The sequence below is a fragment of the Hemiscyllium ocellatum genome, chromosome 4 (assembly GCF_020745735.1).
Source record: "Hemiscyllium ocellatum isolate sHemOce1 chromosome 4, sHemOce1.pat.X.cur, whole genome shotgun sequence".
Classification (NCBI taxonomy): Eukaryota; Metazoa; Chordata; class Chondrichthyes; order Orectolobiformes; family Hemiscylliidae; genus Hemiscyllium; species Hemiscyllium ocellatum.
Genome location: NC_083404.1, coordinates 36,537,264 through 36,551,112, shown reverse-complemented (window position 1 = coordinate 36,551,112; position 13,849 = coordinate 36,537,264). Strand labels below are relative to the sequence as shown.

The following is a 13,849-nucleotide window of genomic DNA, read 5'->3' as shown; positions in this document are numbered from 1 at the left end:
ACCAGAAACTGAACTGGACTTGCCAAATGTCACCACAAAAGCAGGTTAGAGGCTATGAATTCTGCAGCATGTGACTCAGCTGCTGATTCCCCAAAGCCTGTGCACTTTCTCCATGGCACAAGGAAGGAGTGAGATGGAATAATTTCCTTTTGTGTGGATGAATGCAGTTCCAACAACACTCAAGAAGCTTGACACCATCTTGGACAAAGTAGTTCACTTCATCAGCACTCCACCCCCATCTTCAAAGTTCAGTTTCTTCAAGATCAATACAATTGGCAGCAGCATTTACCATCTACAAGATGCAGCAACTCATTAGGCATCCTCCATCGGCAGCTTCCAACTCTACCATCTGTAAGGTCAGCATCAGAGCACCCGCCACCCACTAAGATCTCCTCAAAGCCACCTTCTATCCTGACTTGGAGGTATATTGCCAATCCTTCACTGTCATTTGGTCAAACTGTTGGACTCCCTTCCTAACAGCAGTGACAAAGCCCTGACATTCCCACGATTACAGCAGTTAAGGTGGCAGCTAACCATGGCCATTTCCAAGGGAATTAAGAATGGGAAATAAAGCTGACCTGATGTTTTCTTTTAACATGTAACCTCACTTTCAGGTATATATGCTATCTATACCTTGAGCTCATCTTATTTCTCTACTCAATTTAGATTTTTACAGTCTGCTATAATTAGTTTCTTCATTCTTATTCACAAAATGCACCACTTCTCATATTGTTTGTCCTTTAGGCATATAATTTTTCATTTTAAACTTAGTGACATTTAGGTTCAATACTTTACAAAGATCTCAAATCCAAAACCAAAGTGTTGGAAATCTGAAATCAAACAGAAAATGCTATACAAATTCTCAAGGTGAGCAGTGAAGACAGAAACAAAGTGAACAGTGTGAATTTCATCAGACTCCTGATTTATGCATTGGAAATGGTGTGCAATAGGCACTCTGAATTACAATCATGAATGGACACATCTACAATAGGTAGACTGATGAGGAGAAGCTCAAGTGGTGAAGGATAGTGGCAATCAGCAGCAAGTGTCCTTGCCCATGTTCAATGCCATGAGATTTCCTGGCTGTATTCTTCTGTCACCTCCGCTGGGTCCATTCTACCAATGGAACAGGACATACCTAGGGATGGTGATGGTTCAGTCTACTACTGCCTGTTTTGATTCATGGGCTGGTCTGACTGAGGTTCCCCAAAGCTTCTTGGAAGGTGCATTATGGCCCATGGCCACTATTGATGGGAGGGTTAGAAGGTGGTGGATGTGTGGGGCACCAGTTCTCACAGATTACCCTCCAGTTCACTCACCATCCTGGTTTGGGGGTGTGGGTTAGACTCATGGAACTCCCTCACAGGTGGCGCTATTCGTGTGCCCACACCAAATAGATTCCAGTGAGGAGACAGCTTGGAAGACCTTCTTGGGAGGAAACAATGAGTGAGCGATAGGTGCTGACACAGCCTGCATCATCCACAACCTGTAGATAAATTAAAACTAAATCGCACTGCTTCAGCTTGGAAGACTCCTGGCCTGGAAGTCTGCCAAATGAAAACTGTAATCTTTTTGTCTGATCTGGGTCAAAGCTAGGAATGCTGATCCAAATGTGAACATTTGGGCTTCTCTAATCAATAAAACTGACAGAGTTGCAATTGTCTTTAGCTTCACTGACCAGAAACAGCGTTACACGAGAAACTGTCAGTGACTGATCTTTTTCTTTTTCTAAATTGGCTAGTCAGGAAACTGTTCTCAGCAAATATCAGTATTTGTTTAGAAATCTGTCAACTTTAAACTGAAAGCTTCTGAGAGGAGAAAGTCAGTGGACTGTGGTGACTGGAAACAGTGAAAGAGGGAAAAACTGAGATGCTTGAGCAATCAAAGGTGCTGTCTCAGCAGCTGCATCTTCTCCAATCACAACTTGCCACTATAACTTGAGCATAGAGGGGAGTTCAGCAATGACTACTCAGCTGGGGAGAAGCAGAGGGGAAGAAAACCTATTGGATAGGTTGCAAGTTCCTTTAAGAACATTGTGATCCTTGAAAAATCGCCAGTGCAGCAAGAAGGCTTTTGAGTAGCAACACTCCAAGTGCTCCAGTTTCCTCCCACAGTCCAAAGAGGTACAGGTTAAGTGAATTGGCCATGCTAAATACCCCATAGTGTACGCATTGATGAACATTCCCACTTCTGAACTTATGGTGGAGAGAAAGTCACTGAAGCAGGTGAAGATGGTTGGGCCTGGGACACTACCCTGAGGAACTCCTGCAGAGATGTCCTGGATCTGAAATGACTGACCTCCTACAACTGCAACCATCTTCCTATATGCCAGGTGTGATTCCAACCAGCAGAGAGTTTGCCTCCTGAAACCATTGATTCCAGTTTTGCTAAGGCTCCTTGATGCCTCTCTCAGTCAATATGGCCTTGATATCAAAGGTTGTCACTCTCACCTCTGGAATTCAGTCTTTTCTTCAAGTTTAAACCAAAGTCAGAATGACATCAGGAGCTGAGTGGTCCTGACAGAACCTAAACTAGGTGTCACTGAGCAGGTGCTGCTTAGCTCCATCTCTCACTTGCTGCTTATGCTATTTGGCATACAAGTAGTCCTGTTTGGTAGCTCCACTGGGTTGAGTCATCATTTTTAGGTATGTTTGGTGCTGCTTCTGGCATGCCCTCCTACACTGTCCATTGAATGAAGGTTGATCCCTTGGCTTGATGGTAATGGTTGACTGGGGATATGCTGAGTCATGAAGTGATACATTGTGTTAGAGTATACTTCTGCTGATGTTGGTGGCCCTCAGTGTCTCATGGATACCCAGTCTTGAGTTGCTCGATCTCTTCGAAGTCTGCCTCATTTAGCACGGTGACAGTGCCACACAACATGATCAAGGTTATTCTCAATGTGAAGGTGGGACTTTGTCTCCACAAGGACTGTGTAGTGGTCAGCCTTACTAATACTGTCATGGACAGATGCACCTGCAGCTGGCAGAGTGGTAAGGATGAGGTCAAGTATGTTTTTCCCTCTTATTGGTTCGCTCACCATCTTCCACAGACCCAGCCTAACAGCTATGTCCTATGTCCCACTAACTCAGTTATTAGTGCTGCTATCAAGGTACTCTTGGCAGTGGACATTGAAATCCTCCCCCCCCCCCCCCCAGAGTACATCTTATACCCTTGTCACACTCAATGCTTCCTCCAAAAGTTGTTCACCATGGAGGAGTTCTGATATATGAGCCAAGGAAGAATGCTACGTGGTAATCAGCAGGAGTTTTCTTTGCTCGTGTTTAATCTGAAACCATGAGACATCATGGTGTTAATATTAAAGACTTAAAGGTCAACTCCCTCTCGACTGTATGCCATAATGCCGCCATCTTTGCTGGGTCTGGTGTAACATTGGGATTGGACATATTCAGGGATGGTGATGGTAGTGTCTGGGACATTGTCTGTAAGGCATGATTTTATGATAATGACTATGTCAGGCAGTTTCTTGACTCATCTGGGAGAATGCTCCCCCAATTTTGGCACTAGCCCCAGATGTTAATAAGGAGGATTTTGCAGAGTTGGTAGGGCTATTTCTGCTATTGCCTTTTCCAGTGCTTAGGTTGAAGCCAAGTGGACTGTCCAGTTTCACTTCTTTGTTGAGACTTTATAGTGATTGGTATAAATGAGTGGCTTGCTAAGCTATTTCAGAGGTAATTTCAGAGTCAATCACCTTATTTTGTCTCGAGAGTCACATGTATGTTAGACCAGGTGAAGATGGCAGATTTGCTTCCCTAAAGGATATGAATAAACCAGAAAGAATTTTGCAATGATCAGCAGTATCTTCATGGTCACCATTGTGCCACCATTATTTCCAGATTTAATTAACTTCACATTTCACCAGCTGTCATGGTGAGATTTGAAACAATGTCCTCAGAGCATTAGCCTGGGAGTTTGGATTATTTGTTCTGTGATATTATCATTACACCACTTCTTCTAAGTGATTTGATTATGACATGCAAAGTTACCAATAATGTTTGCACTTGTATATAGAAATGTTTCTGACTCCAGACCACCTCCTCCTAAAGTTCACATGTCCTCGGACCTGATGTCATTAATGCACTGAAGAACTTCACCTGCCTTGTGGAAAGTTTCATGAAACTCAATGAAACACAAAATTGAGGTCAGCAGCAATGCAGACGATTCCATGCCAGTTTTCATATATACTAGATCATGAGCTGCCTCCTTTTCCCTACAAGTCAAAATGGCAGCTAAAATGGATAAGTTAACGATTTTGGAATTCTGATCCCCCACTTTCTCTCCCTGCCCATTTGATGCAGGTCTGCCCATGAGAGATCAGCAAATTTGAGCCCAATGTTTCAGGTTCCATGAAATCGAAAAGTTATCAATGTAATATGTTATGATCTCAGCTGTTATTAGATCCTGGATAGAAATCTGGCTTGATGGATTATGTTTTGGTTTGGACAGAAGTATCCAGTGTTGCAAATTTTGTTTTGACAATAAAACAGAAGTTTGTTAAGCAACAATGAAGATAAAATAGAATAAACCAATCTATTTGCTTCAAACCCAAATTCAAAGATTTTGAAATGCCACAGCAAAACATACATTCCCATTAATCCCAAAACACTCTTTCGCTAGATTAAAAAAGAATCCTTTGTACCCAATAGTAGCCCTTGCACTATACATACATCAGAATTCCTTTCTCGACATCTTGATAGGTTTAAGGTAGTTGTGACTTTAACTTCTCAACCAAAAACACTAATAGCTTCTTTATGCTGCTCTGATATGCCTGAGCTTAAATGTACTCAGCTTCAAGTAATCCCTTCAGTGTTTTATCCCAACAACTTTAGGTCTGGGATATCATTAACTGCTGATTCTAAGGTAAGATAATTTCATCATATTGTCCCCTTCTCAGGAGGATTGCTTGAGACATGTTTCTCCATGCAAGGATTTCATAAAACTGCCCTACTCAAGGTAAAACTGAAACAAAACTCTCTTTTAGAGTCATAGAGAAGTACAGCACAGAAACAGATTCTTCGATCCAACTTGTCCATGCTGACCAGATATCCCAACGTAATCTAGTCCTACATGCCAGCACTTGGCCCATATCCCTCTAAACCCTTCCTATTCATATACCCATCCAGATGTCTTTTAAATGTTTTAATTGTACCAGCCTCCACCACTTCCTCATTTCATACACACACCACTCTCTGCGTGAAAAAAGTAGCCCTTAGATCCCTTTTATATCTTTCTCCTCTCACCCTAAAACTATGCCCGCTAGTTCTGGACTCCACACACCAGAAAAAGATTTTGTCAATTTATCCTATCCATGCCCCTCATGATAATATAAACCTCTATAAGATCATCCTTCAGCCTCCGAAACTCCAGGGAAAACAGCCCCAGCCTATTCAACCTTCTTGCTATAGCTCAAGTCCTCTAACACTGGCAACATGATTGTAAATCTTTTGTGAACCTTTTCAAGTTTCACAACATCCTTCTGATAGGAAGGAGACCAGAATTGCATGCAATATTCCAAAACTGGTCTAACCAACATTCGGTACAGCCGCAACATGACTTCCTAACTCCTGTACTCAATGCTCAAACTAATAAAACGCATTCTTCACTATCCTTTCTACCTGTGACTCTACTTTCGAGGAACTATGGACCTACATTCCAAGGTCTCTTTGTTCAGCAACATTCCCTAGGACCTTACCATTAGATGTATAAGTCCTGCTAAGATTTGCTTTCCCAAAATGCAGCATCTTGCATTTATCTAAATTAAACTCCATCTGCGACTCCTCAACCCATTGGCCCATCTAATCAAGATCATGCTGTAATCTGAGGTAACCTTCTTTGCTGTCCACTACACTTCCAATTTTGGTGTCATCTGCAAAATTACTAACTGTGCCTCCTATGTTCATATCCAAATCATTTATATAAATAATGAAAAGTAGTGGACCCAGGACCGATCCTTGTGGCACCCCACTGGTCACAGGCCTCCAGTCTGAAAAACAACCCTCCACCACCACCTCTGTCTTCCACTTTGAGCCAGTTCTGTATCCAAATGGCTAGTTCTCCCTTTATTTCATGGGATCTATCCTTGCTAACCAGTCTTCCATGGGGAATCTTGTCGAATGCCTTACTGAAGTCCATTTGGATCACATCTACCGCTCTGCCCTCGTCAATGCTTTTTGTTACTTTTTCAAAAAAGTCAATCAAGTTTGTGAGACATGATTCCCACGCACAAAGCCATGTTGACTATCCCTAATCGGTCCTTGCCTTTCCAAATATGTGTAAATCCTGTCCCTCAGGATTCCTTCCAACAACTTGCCCACCACTGATGTCAGGCTCACTGGTCTATAGTTCCCTGACTTGTCTTTCCACTTTTCTTAAACAATGGCACCACGTTAGACAACCTCCAGTCTTCTGGCACCTCACCTGTGACTGTCGATGATACAAATACTTCAGCAAAGGGCTCAGCAATCACTTTCCCACAGAGTTCTAGGGTACACCCGATCAGGTCCTGGGACTAATCCACCTTTATGAGTTTCAAGAAATCCAGCACCATCTCCTCTGTAATATGGACATTTTTCAAGATGTCACCATTTATTTCCTCATGTCCTATATTTTAGATGTCCTTCTCCACAGTAAACACTGATGCAAAATACTCATTTAGTATCTCCCCCATCTGCAGCTCCTCACACAAAGGCTGCCTTGCTGAACTTTGAGGGGCCCTATTCACTCTCTAGTTACCCTTTTGTCCTTAATTTGTTTGTAAAAACCCTTTGGATTCTCCTTAATTCTATTTGCCAAAGCTATCTTGTGTCCCCTTTTTGCCGTCTTGATTCCCCTCTTTAGTATATTCCTACTGCCTTTATACTCTAAGGATTCACTCGATCTCTCCTGTCTGAACCTTATATATGCTTCCTTCTTTTTCTTAACCAAATCCTCAATTTTTCTAGTCATCCAGCATTCCCTACTTATACCAGCTTTCCTTTCACCCAACAGAAATGTATTGTCTCTGGACTCCTGTTATCTCATTTTTGAAGGCTTCTCGTTTTCCACCCATCCCTTTATCAGTGAACATCTCCACCCAATCAGCTTTTGAAAGTTCTTGCCTAAAACTGTCAAAATTAGCCTTCCTCCAATTTAGAACTTCAACTGTTAGATCTGGTCTATCCTTTTCCATCACTATTTTAAAACTAATAGAATTATAGTCACTGGCCCCAAAGTGCTCCCCCATTGATACCTCAGTCACCTGCCCTGCCTTATTTCCCAAGAGTAGGTCAAGTTTTGCACCTTCTTGTGCGGGTATATCCACACACTAACTCACAAAATTTTCTTGTACACTCTTAACAAATTCCTCTTAACAAAACCTTTAACATTATGGCAGTCCCACTCTATGTTTGGAAAGTTAAAATCCCCTACCGTAACCACCCTATTATTCTTACAGATAACTGAAATCTTACAAATTTGTTTCTCAATTTTCCGCTGACTGTTAGGGTGTCTATAATACAACTCCAATAAGGTGATCATCCCTTTTTTTATTTCTCAGTTCCACCCAAATAACCTCCCTGGATGTATTAAAGGATAAAAGCAAATTACTGTGGATGCTGGAGTCTGAAACCAAAAGAGAAATTGCTGGAAAATCTCAGCAGGTCTGGTAGTATCTGTAAGGAGAGAAAAGAGCTGACGTTTTGAGTCCTACTGACCCTTTGTCGAAGCCTTTGACAAAGGGTCAGTTAGACTCGAAACTTTAGCTCTTTTCTCTCCTTACAGATGCTGCCAGATCTGCTGAGATTTTCCAGCATTTTCTCTTTTGGTCCCTGGGTGTATTTCCAGGCATATCATCCCTCAGTAAAGCTGTAATGCTATCCCTTATGAAAAACACTACTCCCCCTCCTCTCTTGCCTCCCTTTCTATCCTTCCTATAGCATTTGTATCCTGGAACATTAAGCTGCCATTCCTGCCCATCCCTGAGCCATATTTCAGTAATTGCAATGTCCCTCAGTCCCATGTTCCCAACCATGCCCAGAGTTTATCTGCCTTCCCTGTTAAGCCTCTTGCATTGAAATAAATGCCAGTGTGACATCGATCTCTGCTTTATTCCTGCCTGCTATGACTGTTTGGCTCACTACTTTCCTCAACCGTATCAGTCTCAGAATGATCTCTTTCCTCAGTATCTCCCTGCGTCCCACCACCACCTTATTTTCTTAAGTGTTTCCATCAAACTTAACAAACATCTCCCAAACTCTAAAAATTTCGAGCAGACCTTAAAGAATAGTGATTCACCCTGCCACATCATAAAATCCCAAAAGTAATCACCGACCCTTTAACCATCAAAAACTGTTTTAACAGAAACCACCATAGTAACAGAAATACATAAGTTAATTATTAATTTCAGATGCACAGAAAATCTATATGTGACCAATTCAAAGTGTAAACTTGAAATAAAAGATATTGAAACATATAAATAAATCAGATATAACAAATATCTGTTTCTCCAGAAAACCTATGTCCGATCTTGTTTCCTTTATCTTTGCAGGTTTTTACTTTACTTCATTTTTGCTCTCAAATGAAAGGTGTTCATCATTCTGTCATTTACATATCCTCAAACCATTTCTTTTGTTTCCTTACTTGTTCAATTATCACTTTCTTTGACTGTATATCTTCAGAATTTATTATTTATTCTTGACATCCCTTCTTTTGTTCTTCCTTGCTGTTTCTTCTAACCCACTCATCCCGTTTACTTGCTTAAACTCTATTACATTTCTAACTTTTATGTAGTTCTGATGAAAGGTTATCAACTTGAAATTAAAGCATTATTTGTCTCTGATCAAATATTTTCTCCATTTTCATTTCATCCCAGTTATTTCAGTACAGTTTTTTTTTATACATTGATATATGTAAAACAACAAGTGCTGAATTTATATTTTCAATATAGAGCATGTAGGTAATGCTATTTACACTCAGTGCCTGCTATAACTGTAGGATTGCCATACCTGTTGATGGTGCCTCTTAACAAACTCTGGTGAAGCTAGAAACATTGGCAGCCATTTTCTTTCCAAGCGTAATTTTACATATTTTTGAACTTCAATTAGAATATCTGAAGACAACTTATCATGGAGCAACTTGCCCCATCCCCCAGCTAGTATCATCACCTGGAGAGAAAAATCACTTATGTGGTTTCTTTGTTTTCCAAAGTAAGTTGTCACAACTGTGTAATTATAATATTATACATTTTAGAAAGCACAGTAATTTGACCTTTAAAAATAGATACAGTAATTCAAGATGGCTTACATAAGATCATCTCTCAATCCTCTAAGCTCTGAAGAATATAGACCGAATTTCCTCAACCTCTCATCCAAGGACAATCTTCTCATCCCAGGGACTAATTTAGTGAACATTTGTTGTGCTGACTCGAATGCAAGTCTATCTTTCTTGACAAACTGCACGTAATGATCCTGATGGTCTCAGCAAAATCCTGCACAATTATAACAAGATTTCTTTTTTCCTGTACTCCAGTCCCCATGTGATAAAATGGCACCATGTCATTTGCTTTCCTAAGTCCTTGCTCTACTTGTATATTCACTTCCTGTGTACTTGCAGGAGCATACCTAAAGCTCTTTGAATATCAATACAAAAAAAAGCCTCATGTTTAAAAAAAAACTTTGCTATACTTATCATCAAATTGAATAACTTCCAACCTATCTACATTATAATCTGCCATCTTGCCTTCCATTCACTTAACCTGTCCATATCTCTTTGCAGCCTCCATAGAAATCATAGAAATGTTACAGCATGGAAGGGAGCCATTTGCCCCTCTTGTCCATGCTGACAATTTATTCCCTACCTCGCTTTGTTCCATCAGCACAGTTCATGTAAATTTTGTTAAACCTCACTGGGGAAGCACACTAGAAATTAAGCTTCATTATTTATAGAGTTATAAATTTCAAAGAATGCAAAATTCCCCAATGTACCTGTCACATGGACTCATGCTAACAGAAAAACATGGATCAGGTTTCTGTACTGAACAAGAATTGTTGTTTATTATAAATAAATAGATTTTAACCACAAGTAAACAACTATGAACTGTAGGAATTTATCTTCACTAATTGAAACTCTAGCTTCCATATAAAACTCCCCTATACACACTTACAGATAGAGACAGGCTTAAAAAAGCTTGCTATGGATGGAGGGAAAAACTGGGAAAATAAACTCAATAGCACCAATCCGCTGGGTTTGTTAACACAATCCTTTTGCTTGACAGCAATTGTTGTTCTTTAAGCTTGCTTATTTGGGATCCTTTCACCACATTACAGAAGTTGTGGGCAATTAATATATTAGCTGCAAAGTCTCCTAGCTGCTAGTTAAAATCCACTGCTTACAACAATTAGGGAGGGAAATTAAACTGGCTTTATTCAGGTTCGAAGTATTTTTTACTGGAGAGAAAAACATGTTACATAATCTTTGAGAAGTTTTCAGCTTTCTGCCAGTATGGTCCATACCCACAATCTGTACGGCTACCCAGGAGACAATCTGATAGCTATTGGTTGATGTCATAACTTTGATATCCTTCACTGGTCACAATTCCATAAACGAATCAACTATTTGATGCCAGCCAGATCTTACTTTGTATTTACCCAATCGTGCCAGCCTGTGTACAAACAATCCCCTCCCACTGTTTGAACACAGCAGCAGTGTAAACATGATTTACAATTAGTCACAGTAACTTGCTTTTAAAAAATGAAGCAAGTCTTTCCACAATCTTTTTAAAAACAGTCCTTTTCCCATTTCAATCCACAATTGAAAATACAGAAAAATAAAAAAAGATACTGTCTTTACAATTTATCAAACAGGATTTCTTTCAGTAAAATCAAGTTCACATGTTTTCTCCCACCTTTCTCAAAAATGGTGTGGCATTTGTCAAAACCCAGTCTAATTGGACGCTTTAGGAATTGAGGAATTTTTGGAAAATCATAGCTATCACATTTACTAATCTCTGCACTGCACAGAAACTCTTCAGCCACGTTCTCAAACAGACTCGTTACCACAGCCACATCTCCTTCCTCAGCACCTGCCTAAGGAACCGACTGATCCCACACGGCCTCATTTCCCCTCCCCCCACCTTGTCTCAGTCGGTTCCCTCAACTCAGCACCGCCCTCCTAACCTGCAATCTCCTTACTGACCTCTCCGCCCCCACCCCACTCCGGCCTATCACCCTCACCTTGACCTCCTTCCACCTATCCCACCTCCATCACCACTCCCCCAAGTCCCTCCTCCCTACCTTTTATCTTAGCCTGCTTGGCTACTCTTTCTCATTCCTGATGAAGGGCTTATGCTCGAAACGTCGAATTCCCTGTTCCTGAGATGCTGCCTAACCTGCTGTGCTTTAACCAGCAACACATTTTCAGCTGTAATCTCTGCAGCTACCTATTTTAGAATTGTCAAATGTAGGCCTTTGGGTCCTGACGATTCATCAGATCTTAGTCCCTAAAGATTTACCAATACTTTTTATCTGTTGCTTCAGTTTCTTTAATTTCCTCATTTTTTTAAACTCCTGAGTTACTGAGCTTCCTCCGTTTGTCCCCCATAAACCCTCAAAGGTCCATCATGACCCACTCCCCTTCTGTTTACCATATCCCAATCCCTTGCCCAAGCTCAATGGAGCAAATTTCTCATCCTTGATGATTCAACAATCCTCTCCATGAAATAAAGGCAATCCAAATTGGCCAGGAGGACTACCCTGTCTGCTTCATGCCACTTTAAACTAGTTATGAATATAAAAGCACATGCTTCTTTTTCCCAGCAAACTTAATTGCCAAGATCCTGTTTCCTCTGGTGAAATGGTATGTTAGTGACAATGCAGGGCATGCTAATACATTGAAATTAGATTCCTGCTACTTGCCAAACAAATCCTTGGTAAATCTTGGGAAAATATACAACTGGCCTCGCAAGCCCCACTCCCCCAACTCTCTTATCTGGCTAGATACCACCAACTGAAGCCACACTGCTACTCAACCTGACAAAGCCAGATCACTGAAGAACTTTACTGCACACACCAATGCCCCAACAGCTGATCAACTTTACAGACAAAATCTGATCAACCACCTCCTCCCCACTCTCTAAATACCTAACCTGACACCCCACCCCAACCCCCACCATTCAATAGCACTTGCCTCGACCCGAGTATACTTCTGGACCTGAACTACCAGCCACACCTACCAGTTAACCTACAGTTCTGCTACTCTACTCACCTGCCATTCTACTTAACTCTCACTTTATTCACACGCTAATTGTTGATTTTAAGTGTTTGTGATCACAGTTATAGGGTCAGAGTCTTACAGCACAGATGTCTTCAGTCAAACCAGTCCATGCCAAACATAATCCCAAACTAAACTAGTCCCACCTGCCTGCTCTTGGCCCATACCCCTCTAAACCTTTCCTATTCACATATGTATCCAAATATCTTTCAAATGTTATAATTGTACTCACATCCAGGAAGTCCATTCCACACACAAACCATCATCTGTGAAAAAGATTTGCTCCTCATTTAAAAAAAAAATCTCTATCCTTAAAAATGTGCTCCCTAGTGTTGAAATCCCCCATCCTAGGGAAAAGACAACTAGCTCTACCTATACCCCTCATTATTTTATGAACTTCTATAAGCTTCTCAATCTCCTATGCTGCAGTGAAAAGAGACCCAGTTAGAAATATTTTTAAAGGCCATTCAACTCCCCACACCCTATCCACTTGACCCTGCATTTACCATTATTAATCCTCCTACCCTGCTGGACACTATGGGACAATTTAGCATTGGCCAATCCAACTAACTTGCACATCTTTGGAATGAGGGAGGAAACTGGAGCACCTGACAGAAACCCACACAGCCACAGGGAGATTGTGCAAACTCCACACAATAGCCCAAGGCCAGGATTGAACCTGAGTCCTTGGAGCTATAAGGTAGCAGTGCTAACCACTGAGGCACTGGGCCACCCAATTTTAGTTTACTAATCTGGTTGAACTAGCTTGAGTCATGTGTGAAGGACTAATCTAATATTAAAACTTTCAATTACATCATTTTGTTGTACTTTTGTAGCTGGGCTACTGGGTCCAAAGAAGTACTGCCTATTCAAGTACTTGATTTTGATGGCTTTGGACGTAATATCTCTTGTCTCTTTTTCATTGTGAGGTATTCTTCTGAAGTATTCAATGTCCATCCAGCACTTGAGATCCATACTGAAATAAAAAGAAAGACAAGTGTCCATGTATCAGTATGAGGTACTGTGTCAATGGGAGTGATTCGTCAGCTGTTGTTCTTTGATAGTTTCCCTGCAGATATCAGGGGGTTCAGTAATGTGCCATAATTCTCAGTCTATAAATGACAAAAGCTTTGCTTCTCAACGACACACCTCCATTTTGACTGCGAACATCACTGACCTCAATCTGCTCACTGGCCTGAGTAGTGTAGTCCCAGGTTTTAATGGAAAATCTGGAGAATGTCCAATGACTTGAGAACAGGCCAGGGAAGATGTGGCCAATCTCTCCACAAGTGGAACTTGGGGGAATAGCTCAACTTGTGATCTGTGGCCATCCAGGTTTAGACAATTGCCAATAAGCTGAACTCTTACCTAAAAGATCTATCCCTTGTGGCTTCACAACCATTCACACTGCATCAGCTGAAACCATTGAATAGATTGTTAACAAAACAGAGGTTGCTGGAAAAGCTCAGCAGGTCTGGCAGCAACTGTGCAGACAAATCAAAGTTAACATTGCAGGTCAGAATATTTTGAGCAAGGGTCACCAGACCCGAAACTTTAACTTTGATTTATCTTCACAGATGCTGCC

At 41.0% G+C, this 13,849-nt stretch overlaps 1 protein-coding gene across 1 annotated transcript in view; it reads right to left on the bottom strand.

Moving 5' to 3' along the window:
* The window catches only part of LOC132815177 (regulator of G-protein signaling 22-like), a 145,131-nt gene that overhangs the window by 26,174 nt on the left and 105,108 nt on the right, over positions 1–13,849 (bottom strand). Inside the window, exons 17-18 of the mRNA XM_060823991.1 lie at positions 13,078–13,240; positions 9,003–9,161 (exon numbers count right to left, since the gene is read on the bottom strand). Coding sequence (XP_060679974.1) covers positions 9,003–9,161; positions 13,078–13,240 — 322 coding nt within the window. The remainder of the gene's footprint in view (positions 1–9,002; positions 9,162–13,077; positions 13,241–13,849) is intronic.